This window comes from Microchirus variegatus (genome assembly GCF_963457635.1).
Source record: "Microchirus variegatus genome assembly, chromosome: 1".
NCBI lineage: Eukaryota > Metazoa > Chordata > Actinopteri > Pleuronectiformes > Soleidae > Microchirus > Microchirus variegatus.
The window spans coordinates 39,597,663-39,614,465 of NC_139802.1; the positions used below are offsets into that span (position 1 = coordinate 39,597,663).

General features: G+C 42.5%; 1 protein-coding gene across 1 annotated transcript; it reads left to right on the forward strand.

Annotated features, from left to right (window-relative positions):
* Positions 1-15,245: 15,245 nt before the first annotated feature.
* Positions 15,246-16,677, forward strand: gas1b (growth arrest-specific 1b). Its single transcript, XM_083888586.1, has one exon. The coding sequence runs from the start codon at positions 15,549-15,551 to the stop codon at positions 16,329-16,331; it is 783 nt and encodes a 260-aa protein (XP_083744712.1). The 5' UTR covers positions 15,246-15,548; the 3' UTR covers positions 16,332-16,677.
* The last annotated feature ends 126 nt before the right edge of the window (positions 16,678-16,803 follow it).

Sequence of the window (16,803 nt, forward strand, 5' to 3'; positions counted from 1 at the left end):
ATAGTTCAGTACTCTTTCCACCTCTGGTAATAGGAATGTTCTCCTGTCATACTGTTGGATAAACAACTTCACTTCACCATGTTTTAATTGGACATTATTGGGACATACTGTGACTCAGGAGTAAAAGAGCATCACAGCATCTGTGAGTTAAGAATAACCATAAATCAATCAAGGTTCCATTGACAACCAAACCAGGTTCAGGCTCCAGCTTCATAGTTAACAGGTATAGAGGAGTCTCACATGCAGCTTTACATTTTTTTTCTTTTTGACCTGTTTTGTCCACGTCCATTAAAACCCTTCTTCTCTTCAGAGTGAGTGTTTTCTTGTCAGGTCTTGTGCTGCCTGCTCCGGTATCAGCTGCCCTCACAGGCCCCGTATAACAGCCCCAGAAATGTGTCTGCTTTGCTGCAGCTCTAATGAACCTGAAAGACTCACTGAGCAAAACAAAGGGATCCGGCAGCGTTGCTTTGCACAAAATGCCTCGTTCAATCAATCAAGTTTATTTAGGGAAGCAGTCATTATGGTCCGCAGTGAAACAATGTCTTCGAAAGTCAGAACAGTCTACCCGATATGGTGCTGCGGCCTCCTGACGAAAGGAAAGGAGTAGATTGGAAGTCGGATTTTCGAGGCTTAATCAGGTTTTAACGATGTTAAACACAATAACGCAGTCATGTGGGATGACTGGTTACTGATGTCATATACGGAAACTTGGCAGCCGAGAAGGAATTTTTATTGGGCTTTTTACTCGCATGTTGGCAATTTTAAAGTCTCTTAATGTGAGAAATACTGTATGAGTCATGTGAAAGTTAAATTACGGGAAGCAAAAGCAGATGTTTGATCAGAGATGGAAGTTCTTGGCCATTTACAAAGAGCTCCTCTGTATACGGAGACGACGCAAGAGTAATTTATGTCGCTCCAGCGCGCTGGATGGAATCCATATTGTCTGGTATTCGTAAAAAAAAACAAAAAAAAACTGAACCGCTTCCCTTTTTCATGTGTGTTTGTCACTGTCAGCGCTCAAGGGTCTCGGTGCCCGTGAGACACACAAACACTCGCACATTACAGGCACACATGTTTATTTTCGATTCTGTTCAGACTGTGTATGATTATAGGTTACTGAGTCAATATTTAGATTTTGCAGGAAAAGCAAAACCCAGCGTGTTTATTTTTCCCCCAGCTACTGTGTGCGGTGAGTGTGTTTGTACTGTGTGTACGTGTATACTTGTGTATATAAGGCACCGAGGAAAAAAAAAAAGATTCAGTTTGAGTAATAGTCGTACGTATTCAAATAAGTGGGAAAACTTTATTGACTGTTGTTGACTGTGCGGGGGGGCTGCAGTCCTGCCGGGATTTTAAAGGTCCAATATGCACATTTCTGTCCCACAAACCATTGGCTATGTAAAATACAGAGGACTGAGATAGTGACATCCAGCTCCTCTGAGAGTTGTGATTTGATTGTTGCAACATGTCACTTTTTGAAAAACCGCAACTTCACAGTTGTCAGATTCTACGCAAACAAACATGCAAACATCCCTCTGTTGGGCGTTAAGAACTGTCTGTCACGCGGCTGTTCATTCACATGTGCCGTGCTTTATTATCTACTTCCTCTAAATGGGAAAATGATTTTACAAAATTGACATTTTGCTCTTCTGAAGAAAAGCTGAAACTACACTCCGAGAAATAATAAGTGCTAAGTAGAACCATATAAGGTTCTTCGGTTTGTCTTCATAGGAGAACCCTTTTTGGAGGGTTTCACCAAGAACCCTTTTAAAACTCTTTATTCAGGAAAGGGGTTTTAAAGGGTTCTCTGGATGAAAATGGTTCTTACTGGAACCCTTAGTGTTACCAAGAACCCTTGAAAAAACCTTTCTTCAGGAAAGGGGTTTTCAGAAGCAAATTGTTCCAGGTAGAACCTCAGCGCTTGTAGAAGGACCATTTTGGGACCCTTATTTCTAAGAGTGTAACAATTGAGACCAGTAACTCCAGGGGAAGGCTCATTTCCCCATTGACTCACATTCTTTTTTTGCAGCCTGTGGAGTCGCCCCCTGGTGGCCAACTGTTACTTCTGTCCTACTTCTTAGACTTCTCTTTTCAAAAACCGTACAACTACACTCTTAGAAATAAAAGTGCTAAGCAGAACCATATAAGGTTCTTCGGCTTGTCCTCATAGGAGAACCCTTTTTGGCTCCAGGTAGAACCTTTTTTTAATGGTTACTCCTGGAACCCTTTTGGAGGGTTCTACCAAGAACCCATTTAAAATTGTTCATTCCGGAAAGTTGTTTTAAAGGGTTCTCTGGATCAAAATGGTTCTTACTGGAACCAATAGTGTTACCAAGAACCCTTGAAAAGCTTTTTAGAAGGAAATGGTTCCAGGTAGAACCTCAGCCATTGTAGAAGGAACCTTTTGGAACCCTTATTTCCAAGAGTTTAACAATTGAGATCAGTAACTCACATTTACTCACATTCAGTCTGTGGAGTCGCCCCCTGGTGGCCAACTGTTACTTCTATCCCACTTCTTAGCCTTCTCTTTTCAAAAAACCGTACAACTATATCTTTTTTTTTATTTATTTTTTTTTTTGCGTGATTTGAACGCTCCATCGTCAGATTCATGACCTGTAAAGTCGGAAGGCTCCGGCTTCAGGATGTCCGTGTGTTTCATAATTATGAGTTGCGTTTGGAATGCAGCAGTAAACACAGTCGTGGTAGTGAAAGCAAGATGGTCGAAAGTACTAAGTGTTCAGCTGAAAGTAACTCCCCAAATAGCTCCAGAAAAAAAACTTCAGATAAGGACAGAGATTAAACCAAGGTTAATCGTAACCAGAGTCGCAGAATACCCACGGCTACTATCGTAAATTACTGTTTCATGATATAATATAATGTCCTTGAATCTCTGTAATTGAATTTTGTTGATGCAACACCAGCTTATTCTCTTTTTTCCCCTCCTTCTAACAATAGCAGGTCAGTACCTGTTGTTTCCTGCTGTTAGCCCCCTCTCTGTCTGCCTGATATCCAGCCCATGTCCAGACAGGCTTTGTTTACTTTACACTCTGATGAAGAGTGTTATAGCAGCGTAGTCTGTGGTGTGTCTCTGTGGCTGACAGCTTACTTAGTCAACAACCTCCTCCTCCTCCTCCTCCTCCTACTCCTCTCGGCAGCTCCGTCACTGTTCAAACTAAAAAAAAAAAGATACAACCAGCAGCACGTTTTCTTAACATCATGTTAATCCATAAATTGAGGCGATAAAGGAAAAATATCCCTGAACAAACAACTATTCTAACAAATATGGTGTCCAACAACTTTTGGATGGATTCAGTACATCCTCAAAGCATCAGTTGTTTCTTTCTTTCATCACTACCATACGTTTTTTTTGTATTTGTTCTCTCATGAACTAACGGTTGGATCATGAAATTTCGGTGCAGACTTTCATAATTCCCTCAGCCCCAGCTCCAGCTCCAGCCACTTTGGGTGAATTCCAATTCCTTGCTTAACCCTCAATCTTAACCCTCAATCTGAAAAAATGTGCGCTCCCGCTAGTGCAAGTGCTGTCCCGATTCTCAGAAAAATTAAGTTGAGGGGGCAAGTTTAAGGGCTGTATCGCCCTCAATGTTGAGATTTTCCCGAGACCACCCTTGGGAGCAAGGGCTACCCAGAATGCATTGCGTGTTTTGAACAAAGAACAAAGATGGCGCCGAAAACAGCGAAACGAGTACGCTATAAATTAAGTATTTTCTTTGTTAATAGAGACATAAAAATTATGAAAACGATTGTATTATCTTAGTTTAGGCCCATTTTATGGATTACTGATGTCATTGTTTTGCGTAACATTTATTTTTATTTTACGATCTTTTGTCAATAGCCGGCCGGTGCGCACACGCGATCGTTTGCTATCGTTTACTTTTCAATAAGCCGTGGTATAACTAACCGACAACCTAATAACGACTGATAAACGGATCATAATAAATAATCGTAATAATTTCTTCTTTTTTGGAGTTTTGGAGTTTTCTTTCGCGTTATTCTGCCCCCTACAGTCTGAAGACGTATCTGCATTTAAGGGGTGTCCTCATTTCTAAGTGACAAAATAACCCTCAACACTTTGTTTTGAGGGCCAGTTAAGATTAAGGGTTGAGCTTGAGGTTTAAGAAAGGAATTGGAATTGGCCCTTTTTCTCAGGCACCATCATTATAGTTTAAAGTCGAGTGCCTCGAGTTATAGATGCACTAAGATGCTATTCATTAAAAAAGAAAGTTTATTTTATTTATAACATCTTTTTGACTGGAAAGGAGGGGAGGAACTTTGCAGCTAGTGGTTGGTGGATCTATCCCATGCAGAGCCTACACAGCGCCAATAAATATCTTATTCTCTGGAGGTCCATCTCATCCTCAACCCAGTGAAGGAAGATATATGGCCTCCTGGCGTCCAAGAGCTAACACCCACCATATTTGGTAAATGTCTATTTCCCATGTGACCTTATTGTCTTTCAAAACTGTTGCCCTGTTTTTTTCGGGGGGGGGGGGGGCGTCTTCTCGAAACACGTAAAATGAATGGCAAATATGAACCCCCCGATTGTAAATGTGGAAACCTATACAGTCTGTACAGTATCCGTATCCCCCATAAAACGTCTGGCAATAAGTTCAGGTTTTTATCTACTGTCTTTTTTTCCCTCCTCGTTTAAGTGATGAGCACGGCACAGCGTCATCCCGGTGACATTACACAGACCCCGGAGTGAGCCCCGTGTTTAAATGAAACATAAACTCCGCGTCCCAGACCACCCTGACCGGAGCTCACTCCAAATACTGACACAACCAAACCTTCTTCCCAGAGAGGAGCCATATTTGTACCTGACACTGTGCATCCGTGCATCCTCGACCCCATCCGCTTCCATCATTTCAAAATACTCGCAGCGAGCCATCAAAACTCCATCCAGTGATATATACGAGTGTGGAAATGGCCACATAGCATTCCGGTTACATCGTCAAAATGTTAACGTTTCTCTAAGGGGAAACTATTGTGTAACCATTGTGCTACTAGTAGAACGAGTGTAATATTTTCGTCCAAAGTTATGTTACCAGGCAACATTAACTTCCCCTCCAGCTTTTAAAACATTTCCCCCCCCCCCCCCCCAATTCGTGATGGCTTAGATTATGTCCTATGCCAAGTGTCTACCTCATGACGGTGGAATAACAAAAAAATAAGTCAAATAATAGTCTCCGACAAGCATGTGTGAATTTCTGACTCGTCAGTTGCTGTGCTTGAAATACAGTAGCAATCTTGAATCTTTTGTGGTGTTTATGTATGGAAACAGAAACATTACCTTGCTTTACTATAGTGTCATGTACAGGATGGGGTGTGGGGGGGGGGGGGGGGGCAGTTTGGATGGGACCACCGGTGGTGCCGCACCGTACAAAGGATGGATGTGTTTGGATTAAAAGCATGTGGTTAGTGTCACTGAAGACAGACTCCATCTGAGCTCCGACCACCAGAAACACAGTCGCCACCATTTGGTCTGCTTGTAGGACACGTGTGAAGTAGAATTCGGCAACAATTATTGGAACCGCCAACCAACGAAATGTCATGGATCTCTGGCCGTCCTAACACGACATAGTAAAAGATTCTCTTGGCTGTGTTTTCATTTGTGTTTCATGCACGCAGGTATGCGTCTGTCCTCTAATGTTACACGGCTCTGTCAGTCCGTCAGAGCCAGACATACAGACAGAATAGTTTTTCGCTGGCAGGTTTGAGTGATTTAAGAGAATTCCTTCGTTTTATCGCCATAATCATCTCAGCGTGCTGCCTTTCTGAGAGGTTTATTAATAAATGCGAGTATGTTTTATTGGCATATTTCATCACAGCGGCTGACATTCAGGAGGAATATTTTTCTCAGCGTTAGCTCCTTCAGACATGAACGTAGACAAAGAAACAGAAACTAGTGCAGTGCCCGTAGGAAGTATGTATTCCTTAAGTCGGAGCTGAGGAATATTTTTCAGTTATGGTAATGCATGAAAAGGAACGTGAAGGCTAACATAATACAAACACTGTGCAACCTCATTAGCTAACAGTCACAACATCTAGCTACGCTAATGCTAATCGTAAAATGAAAAACATTTGCGTTGTGCCTAATGAGATTGCACAGTGTTTGTTTTATGTTAGCCCTACGCTAATGCTAATCGTAGCCTCGCTACGAAACCTGTTTCCAAAGGCGAACCTTTGGAAACAGGTTCGCCAAGTTAGCCGCAAAGAAGTAGCATGCTAATGCTAAACAAATATGTGCTCGCATATTGGTGAATGGACACTGACTTTGTCTTTTCAGTGTAACGCCATGTTCTGCGGTGAACCGTGTGAAAATGTCTCACCCACCTCTTCACTCCCCGCTTCAGACGGCGCAGCTACTGCTGATGAGCCGCTGCCTGTCTGGTGTAGCGTGATAAATCAGCGAAAATTAAAAATTCCTCCAAAAAATTGGAAAATCAAGGATGCACACCATCGGGCCATGCTCAACCCATATCCAAAGTCTTGGGGCGATCTGGCTAAGAATTTATTGTAGGCTCCTGTTGCTCAGATTATCAGATGAAGGTTTTTGCATTTAAAGTTGTTTGGTGACTCGGACTGGAAATAGTCGTATGAGTAAGCCATGCAGAAACCGGAATGTTCATAATGTTCACTGACATATTGATTTTCACCGAAATGACACAAACGGGTCCACACAACACAGTCTTGTCTTTACTTTTACAAAATCTCTGCAGATACTGCATGTTTTAGAGACTGAGCTCAAACTGGGTCCTAAATGAGCAGGACGTCAAAGGGCCTAAATTACAGAATGTACCAAAGGAAATGCATAATTATCCTATAGGCAAGTTAACATTATGTAACATAATGATCTATGTTTGTATTCGGGTTCTTGAGGGATTCAAGGCACAGTTTGACAAATTTGGCAGGTTTGGATTTTGCCATGTTTTTATCTCTCTGTTCTGTCATTGTCAGGTCAACGCTCGAGGCTATAGGCCAGTTAAATCATAAAACGAATATTAATTTCACATTTATCACATTTATCTTAGTGAGATATTAAAACTTCCCCTTTCTCTTTATTTCCTTCCTTTTCCAGTTTCCTCTCCAGGCCTTGATATGGTGAACAATGACTTCTTTGTTCCGAGGTCGAGGTGCCATTTGTTTCCCCTGAGCAGCTATTTCCTCTCGCAGAGATACATGATCACGGTTTGGAGTCGAAGAGGTCACGTTTCAGACAAGAACTCAAACGCTCTGCCCTGGAGTGGTGTTTTAACAGCTACTCACCTCCTTTATAGACACAGAGATCCACTCAGAGGTGTTACCTTTGGGAAAAGTCATGATCCTTTCCAACTTTTTTACTGAGGTGCTCTGTTGTCACGACCCGACCGGTGTCACAGAATATGTCGACTGCTAGGCCACTTTAGCTGTTCATTGTTTCTTATTCCCCAGATTTTAGTGTCATTAATCCGCTCCAATATCAGTTACTCTTCTTTGTGATAGCAAAAACCAGCGTCTACCGCTCTGTCTGGGTTTTCGAACAGCCCTGCTGCTCTCTCTACGACCATAAATGATAACGGTCGGAACATACTTCTTTTTGTTATGTTATCCCGTTTCGCTCCTTGTTGTGGTATTAATCTATTCCGAGTCACAAGCCAAAGGAATCTGAGAGTCTTGCTGTTGGGAAACATCAGCTGTCAATTGTCTCTCTCTCTGCTCTTCCTCATTCTCATCATGTCGCGTCCTGAACTCTAGTCTTTCACAATTAAAAGAGCTCTTGGCTAATTTACAGCCGCAGCGTCCCTCGCTGAACTCTGTGAGTGCAGAGTCGAATCCCTTTTTTTCCTGCCGTGGTGAGTGGCTTCACCCCAGAGGGATGCACTCAGCCTCAGAACATGTGGTACCATCCCAAAACATATTTGGTGTGATATTAAAGACATAGGGAATGTGCTTGAGTTTCAATAACATGGGGAGGGAAAACAAATTATGCAATATCTGTGTTGGCGTATGAGCATTGTTTTTAGGATATGCACAATTTGGTAGGACATCTGTGAGATGTTTATTATGGTTTCAGATCCTGGAGATCACTGGACCTTTAAATCTCAGGTCTATATCCAGGTTATCTGCTTTGACACTGTGTGCTAAGCTAACATGCTCATAATGACAAACATGTCTGACAAGTGTTTTCTGTGTGTTTTTTTTTTTTTTTTTTAATCTTGGACTGTATGCTTACAAAGGCTAACAAAGGCTACTTCCTACCTACATAACATTTAGCAGGTAAAAATCAACTTTTTGATCATTTAAATCCATATATTTGGGACTCTGGAGGTCCTATCAGTGTGAAAAAAGATGACTCACTCATGTTTTTGTGGTCCTCCTCAGTCTAAGTACAGGAGATAAAACACACGATTTTGACTTCCGCGCTCATTGGGACGTCACAATGCGCTAAATTCCTGGAATTGGTGACTCGCGGAGCTCCGCTTTGTCCGTAAAACACGCGAGAGTGCTGGTGAGGGCAACGGCATCCGAAAAACCGGAAGTCCGCCAAAAGTTATATTCTTGGCTCCACTTTGCAGCACAGAGTTCTCCACAAACTTCCAGCCTCGGAGGATTTATCTGTCCATTGGATACATGTTATATATGATGGCAATGTGCCTGCTAGAGTCTGCAAATGATCACTTTTCCAAATGCTAACTGCTGTTAGCTCCCAGAAACCTCTGTGGCTGATGTCATTTCATGTCCCTTAAGTTTTTTTTTTTGTTTTGTTTTTAAGGTGGACCTAAAGAGATACTACTAAACAGAGCGTTCTGAACAGGGCTGTTTTGGCAGAGTGATTGAACTGCTGTGGTGCTTCATCCTTATGGTATTTTGACCAAAGCATGTCACAGACATGTTCATTAGGACACCAGGGAACTAGGTTAACTATAGGGTATATAATAGGGTGTAATATGACCCCTTTAAAATGCTGATCCACACAAGGGTAAAACTGATTGGCCTATGTTATCATTTGGCTTTTATATTGATTTAGGTACAGTAAGTACAACAATTCTGCAAAAAAAATTACGACCTGTACCAGATTTCATTGTGGTCCACTTAAGAGTTAATGTGTTTCTTTCAATAAAAAATGAATTATTAATAATGGAATGCATTTCCATCCAGTTGTTGACTTAGCGAGCGACATTACGCAACATATGATTAGGGTGTGTACGGGAAAGTAGTGCCGTGGCACCTAATGTATATTCATGACATGAGTGTGAACTACCAAAAAAAAAAAAGTTCTCCTTTCCTCTGAAGGCATAAAACTCCCGAGTAAGAAAATGGACATAACTATGACAGAAGAAGTTTTCCATGAGCCAGAGAAAAATAAAAATGAAGAAAGAACTTGGCAGCTCCTTTTCCCTCCCTCCCTCCCCTCCCTCTTCTATTTCCCTCTCTTTCTTTCTTTCTTTCTTGCTTTCGCTCTCTGTCTGGACTTGGAAACACTTGAACACAAAGTTCAGTGAATTGTTCTGGCAGTGCAGCTTGTGTGTAATGACTTCTGACAGCAGTGGAGACAAACTGAAGAGCATGTCTGTCTCTGCGAGGGTATTTACCAATCTCCTCCCGGGAACTGCATTCCACTTCTGGAAACTCGATTACATTCGCGCTCGTCGGTCCGCGAACGACTGCGTGTACAGGATACGTACAGTATCTGTACGTACTCTCCTCAACGAAAGGCTGGCTGTGAAGAAACTGGCCACGTGTTTAACCCAGAACACTGCGAGAAGTTTGATACAAAAGTTTTTTGTTGTTTTTTTAAACTGTAAATGATGTATTAGAGTAATTTAAGAGGTACAGCGAGGGGGAGAACAGCTGGCTCCTCCATCATACAGAGCCGCGCTCTGGCTCCACTGAATCTGGCCCGTTGTTCTTGTCTGGCTGACGTCCAACACTGATGGGATTTTGGATCTGCTAAGCATTATGGAGTCCCCGTTAAAAGCGAAAATGTAAGCGTGGCCAGGAAAGTGTTCTTTAGTCTGTTCTTGGTCGTTGAGAGGAGAGCTTTGTTAAATTCCAACTGGTCTGTATTTACATAGCCCTTTGCCAATCTCGATGACCATTCAAAGCGATTTTGCACAACAGTTTTGCTTTGCACTCAATCCACACCCATTAACGCTTTCATACAATGCATCTATTGTCGGTCGCACATCATTCGCGCGCTGCCTGGTAGGGTCATATATTTAAAGAGGACATATGCCATATTTCTCCAAGTTAACCTAGTTCCCTAGTGTCCTAATGAACATGTCTGTGACATGCTTTGGTCAAAATACCATAAGGATGAAGCACCACAGCAGTTCAATCACCCTGCCAAAACAGCCCTGTTCAGAACGCTCTGTTTAGTAGTATCTCTTTAGGTCCACCTTAAAAGTCCACCTTAAAAAAAAGTAAAACGAAACTTAAGGAACAGGAAATGACATTAGCCACAGAGGCTACTGGGAGCTAACAGCAGTTAGCATTTGGAAAAGTGATTATTTGCAGGCTCTAGCAGGCACATTGCCGTCATATATAACATGTATCCACTGGACAGATAAATCCTCTGAGGCTGGAAGTTTGTGTAGAACTCTGTGCTGCACTGTGGAGCCAAGATACCGTTTTTGGTATTGCCCTCACCAGCACTCTTGTGTGTTTTACGGACAAAGCAGAGCTCCGCGAGAGACAACAATTCCTGGAATTTAGCGCATTGTGACGTCCCAATGAGCGCGGAAGTCAACATTGCGTGTTTCATCTCCTGTACTTAGACTGAGGAGGACCACAAAAACATGACTGAGTCATCTTTTTTCACACTTTGCCGACTGATAGGACCTCCAGAGTCCCAAATATAAGGATTTAAATGATTAAAAAGTTGATTTCGCACAATATGGGACCTTTAAATTCGATACCGGTACCCAGGCAAATACCTGATAAAGACATCATCATTTAACTTACCCGGATTGCTCCCTACTCCTTGTGACTTGTCACCACATTTTCATCAGTCTTTTTGCAGATCAACATTTCTCCGCTTCAGTCTGGGATTTTAAGAGAAACATAACACTGAAAAAGAACACACTCATATTATTGCGTTATCCTGTTAAATAGCAGTGTCTGTTCGCATCACAGACGACAGCACCGTTGGTGTGAGTATATAATCCGATAATAATTTGAATATCGATTACTAAGTACCAATTTTTTTGACAAAACCCCCGACTACCCTGCATTGCCTCTCGGAGCTCTTTGGTTTTCAGTGTCTTGCCCAAAGACACTTTGGAATGCAAGCTGGAGGAGCCAGGGCTCGAATTAACTGCCAACCTCATAGTCCTTGCTCTGCAATGAGCAAAAACAACCTCAAATACCCAAACAGTGAACAAATAGAATTGTGTGCACTCATTGTGTCGACTCCGATTTTCTTCCTCTGTTCTTGCTTGCACCTCCTTCGCCGGTTCAGGTATGTTTCTCCTTTTAGGATCAGGGTTGAGGGCAGATCATCAGGTAATGAAGTCACCCATACCAACTGGAAATGCACCGACGTCATCTGCAAACGGCTGTAGCTCACAATGGTGCTCTGCTTTGTCGTCTATTTTCCTCTAAATGGGACATACGTGACTAAATTTACACCATGTTCTATTGATGAAGAGCACAAACTAGCGATTGAGATGATTAACTTCTCGTTTCCCCATAGACTCCCATTCAATTCTCCATTCAAAGTTGTGTTTGCAACCAGCAGAGTCGCCCCCTGGTGTCTAAATCAGTATATTCTTATGCCTTGGTTCGATTCAAATGGCAAACTGTGCTGTGCTACTGCACATACCCATTCCAGCTTTGTTCGTATTACTCCATTTCGTGTCTTTCTACCATCCATTAACATGAGACTGTTCAATTATTTGACTTGACAGAGCGTAAATCCAATCTCCTTGTGAGTCCAAAACACACATGCTCTGGATTTTGTCCCTGTTTTTGTTACTGTTGTCGTCGTCTTCTTCTTCAGTGTACCACTATTATTTCCTGGTCAAAACTCAGGTGCGGGAACTATGGAGCGTGCACAGAGCAGACCAGTTAAAGTCCGACTGAACATGTGCACGCAGAAGTAATTTGACTCCCGAGTGCATTATCTGGGTTGGTTTAGTTCAGACTAACACGTTTTAATGTATTTTTAAAGGTTGTATTGAGTTGGACAAACACAATAATCATCATTGAAATGTAGTTAGTGCGTGTGTGTGTGTGTTGTCTTTGGCATGATATCAGTTTCTTTGTAGTTAATGGAGACCCTTGACCAATTCACCATTTGGGCCTTTCTCCAAACTCCACTTTGATGTTGCTCTTAAACTGCAGTCAGCCTGTTGCTCTGGTATGTCAGCTGTAAGAGAAGAGGGTGTGTGTGTGTGTGTGTGTGTGGGGGAGGGGGGGGTGTTTATTTGGCTAAGAATCTCCTTTGCACTTGTCTTGACTCCTCTCTAATCTCTCTAATTGGCATCAGGAGGGTTGAGGTTCCTCTGGGAGCTGCCAGCTCTTCGTGGTCATATTGTGGTGATGTGACGGGGGGGATCATGGAGCACACAGTCATCTCAATGACTGAGTGGATTTGTGTCGTATGCGTGGTTCTGCACCGATCTGCACTCGTTCCTGCTGGCTTCATGCTCGATGTTTGTTTGCACCAAGTGTGATTGCAGTTGTTCTTCACACCTCATTGTCTTCTTGTGAAGTGTTGTTGTTGAAGTGAAGCGGGAAATACCAAAAGGTAAAGCGCTGGGTGATTAGCGTTTCACACTTAAAGGGCAAATGTGCCTTTTCTTTAACAGTTCTTGCATGAAGGCCTCTGGTAATTGGTGCGTCCAAAGACGCCGCAGCAGTGTGGAGGTGAGATGATTAGAAGACTTGTTATGTTTCATAGGGGGGGGAAGGTTAAAACAGGAGCTCTGTGTGTTCGACCAGCTGTTGTTTCGGCCTGCGGGGAAGCAACGCAATTCAATTTGTTGTTTTGGTTACCAACTATGATCATTATGTGAATTATTAAAGCGCCAGCAAGAAACATTAAGGAGGATTTATTGGCAGTATTTGAATATACTACACATAAGTGTGTCCACCATCTTACGGTGCCATTTAGCCTGAATGGGCAAACCAGCCACATGTGTGCATTACACATTTTGATTTTAAAGGGCCCATATTATGCTAAATCAACTTTTTAATCATTTAAATCCTTATATTTGGGACTCTGGAGGCCCTATCAGCCAGCGAAGTGTGAAAAAAGATGGCTCACTCATGTTTTGTGGTCTAAATACAGGAGATAAAACACGCGATGTTGACTTTCGCGCTCACTGGGACGTCACAATGCGCTAAATTCCTGGAATTGCTGTCTCGCGGAGCTCCGTTTTTGTCCGTAAAACACGCAAAAGTGCTAGCGAAGGCAACAGCATTTGAAAACTGGAAGTTCTATTCTGTGCAGCACAGAGTTCTACACAAACTTCCAGCTTCAGAGGATTTATCTGTCCAGTGGATACATGTTATATATGACAGCAATGTGCCTGCTAGAGCCTGCAAATGATCACTTTTCCAAATGCTAACTGCTGTTAGCTCCCAGTAGCCTCTGTGGCTGATGTCATTTCCTGTTCCGTAAGTTTCGTTTTACTTAAATTTAAGGTGGACCTAAAGCGATACTACTAAACAGAGCGTTCTGAACAGGGCTGTTTTAGCAGGGTGATTGAACTGCTGTGGTGCTTCATCCTTATGGTATTTTGACCAAAGCATGTCACAGACATGTTCATTAGGACACCAGGGAACTAGGTTAACTTGGAGAAAAAGGGCATAATATGACTCCTTTAGTGCGCTCAAAAAGAGAAGCACCACCTCACCATCCTGTGACGCTCACTGACGTACATAACTGTGACCCTGAACAAACAAACTCAATAAATAACACTTTAAAACATCTGTTTCTGGGAAAAACCTCGCTTGGCTGATGGATGACTCGACACACCGGTTGACAACGACATCCTTCCTGGTGAGTGAGGGCCACTGTCGTTCCCTGCTGTGCTTAGGAAAGGGAGGAGGGGGGGTGAGCAGATGAGTCCTCCATTTGTTACCAATGTCCCCTGCACTTACACAGGGGACATTTAAGAATGAAATTAAATGTTGTTTCATAAGAACAGACGACAAACAGAAACAGTAAAGGAACCTCTTTTGACTTAAGGTTTTTGAGCTGTTTAATTAAAAGTTGTAGACCTCTATTACTAATAGTAATAAAAACATATATAGCACATTTTCAAACTAACACACCGCTTTACACACTGTTTACATAATGTATGTATATACTGCGTATGTGTGTATATACATACAGTATACATGCTGCCACTTATATTATACATACATGATCTGTGAATAATATATATTCTGTTCATCTATAACTATATACATTGCACTTTATGATATTTTCATACCTATAAAGAATCAGCCCAGCATTGCATTGTCTCTGTACCTGTAACTCTGCAGTTAAATCTAATCTAATCTAATCTAAAGGCAATTAAAACTAAAATTTTAAAGGGCGGTTTCACCCATTTTTTCCCACTTGGTCAAATGAAGAATAAGCTTAAAATCATTATGATGCTGCTGTGTTTGTTTAATTCACATTCTATCGGTCGGATAGAGCCAGATTAAGGTTTTTTTCGGGCTTTTATTTTGTTAAGGAAGTGACTTTGACGTCGAACCTTTTGTCAATTGTATATATACATATATATATATATTTTCAATCCAACGAAAAAAGGAATGTTTTTGCATTCTATTGGCCAGATAAAGGTTTTTTTAGGGCTTTTATTTTGTTAAGGAAGTGACTTTGACGTCGACCTTTTGTCAATTTTATATATATATATATATATTTTTTTTTCAATCCAATAAAAAATGATGTTTTTGCAGGTCGTCATCAACAATTTTCTCTGTTTTTAAATGAAAGAAATATTGTTACAGAACTACAAATACAAACAACACGTGATTCTGAGGAGTATAAAGATAGAACATTTAAATTTAAAAAAATGAAAAAAAAAACATTAATTTCATAAACATCTTCCTCTTCTTTCAAGTTTAAAAACAGTGGTTTGCGTCACTGCCCGCGTGTGACGTCAGACACGCAGCAGCTCATCGGACCAATGGGACGAGGCTGTTGCAGGACCCTCATCAGCCTCATCACTACACAGCCCTCATCACATAAACCTCTGCTGGGAGAGAGAAAGCGGGACCAGAGCTGACCGCGTACGAGATTCTCTCTCATACTTTGATCGACTCTGGACAACAAGTCTTTGCGTTTTAGGAAACCTTATAGCGCGTCTTTGTGGAAACTTGTGGACAAACAGAAACTTGGGGACTAAAACTACAGCAGATCCCTAACAATGAGTGTGACTTTGCCGTCGTCCCCGCTCCGCTGCTGCCTGTTAGTGACTCCAAAACAACAACTGTGACGTGATATGGAAGCATTAAGGAGTAACGCGGTTTTTACGCAGCGTGATGGGATTAGAGAAGTTCCACTTTTTTGAAATCCGCTCTTCCTGGAAATGGCAAGTCGTGCCACATTGATGGAGCGGGCAGTTGTTTTCATATGCAGCGTCTTCATCCTCACCGACGTTAGTGTCTCCGGGTCTCCGAACCACAGTCGTCGGCTGGTCTGCTGGAAAGCCATCCTCAAGTGCCACGGAGAGCCGGAGTGCCATTACGCGTACGATCAATACCTTTACGCGTGCGCGTCCGTGCTCACCGGAGAACGCAAGAAGTGTCCCAGCCACTGCATATCGTCCCTGATCCAGCTCAACCTCACCCAGAGCGGCCCGGCTCTGGAGGACTGCGACTGCGCCCAGGACTCGGTGTGCCGGGGCACGAAGCAAGCCATCGAGCCGTGTCTGCCGCGGACCAGCACCATGGGCTGCACGGAGGCGCGGCGGCAGTGCGAGGCGGACCCGTTCTGCAGCTCCGCCATGAGGGATTATTTGTTCCACTGTCGGAAACTCTTCGGCGGGGAGCGGTGCTCGGACGGCTGCCGCAGGGTGATCGCCAACATGCGCTCCGTACCCAAGGCGCAGCAGCTCGACACTTGCGTGTGCGACGGCACGGAGAGGAACATATGCGAGTACATAAAGGTCAGCATGAAAACTTTCTGCTCCGATTCCGGCGACAGCAGGCTCTCGGGGAGCGGCTTTTCCGACACCGAGGACGACTCCGAGGACGATTACATCGACCAGGGGGATTATATCTATGTGGACAACTCCAGTGACTCCACACCTTCTTCTCGGAGTGTGCTCACAATCCTGACCACCATTTTATTTTTAACCAAATTTCTGTGAAAAAAAAGGGGGCTGCATGCAGCCACAATGGAACACACTTCTGAAGAAATAATGTCTGCCATGATTGCCTTAAAACACACACACAAAAAAAGTTTGGTTATTAAATTCTGGATTGAATCTACTACTACTTATACAATTTGAGCATTTCAGATCTGTATATTACTGTAAACATACACGAATTAGAAAAACAAACATACCTTATAATGTTTAAGGATGGCCTGATTCACTTTTCTGTGCCCAATATCACTGATAAAACCCTGAATTTCTGCTGATATCGGTCCAATACAGTTGTTATTTCACCCATTAACATCACGGTCACTCTTAAAAGCATTTTGCCTGTGTTTACCAAGGCTTTTAGATCATATTAAAGGTTATTTTGGCCAGTGTAAGACTTGTTATGTATATATATCTTTATAAAGGTAAATTGTACAGTATATTGTATCAGATTATTTTTTTTGGGGGGGGGGGTTTA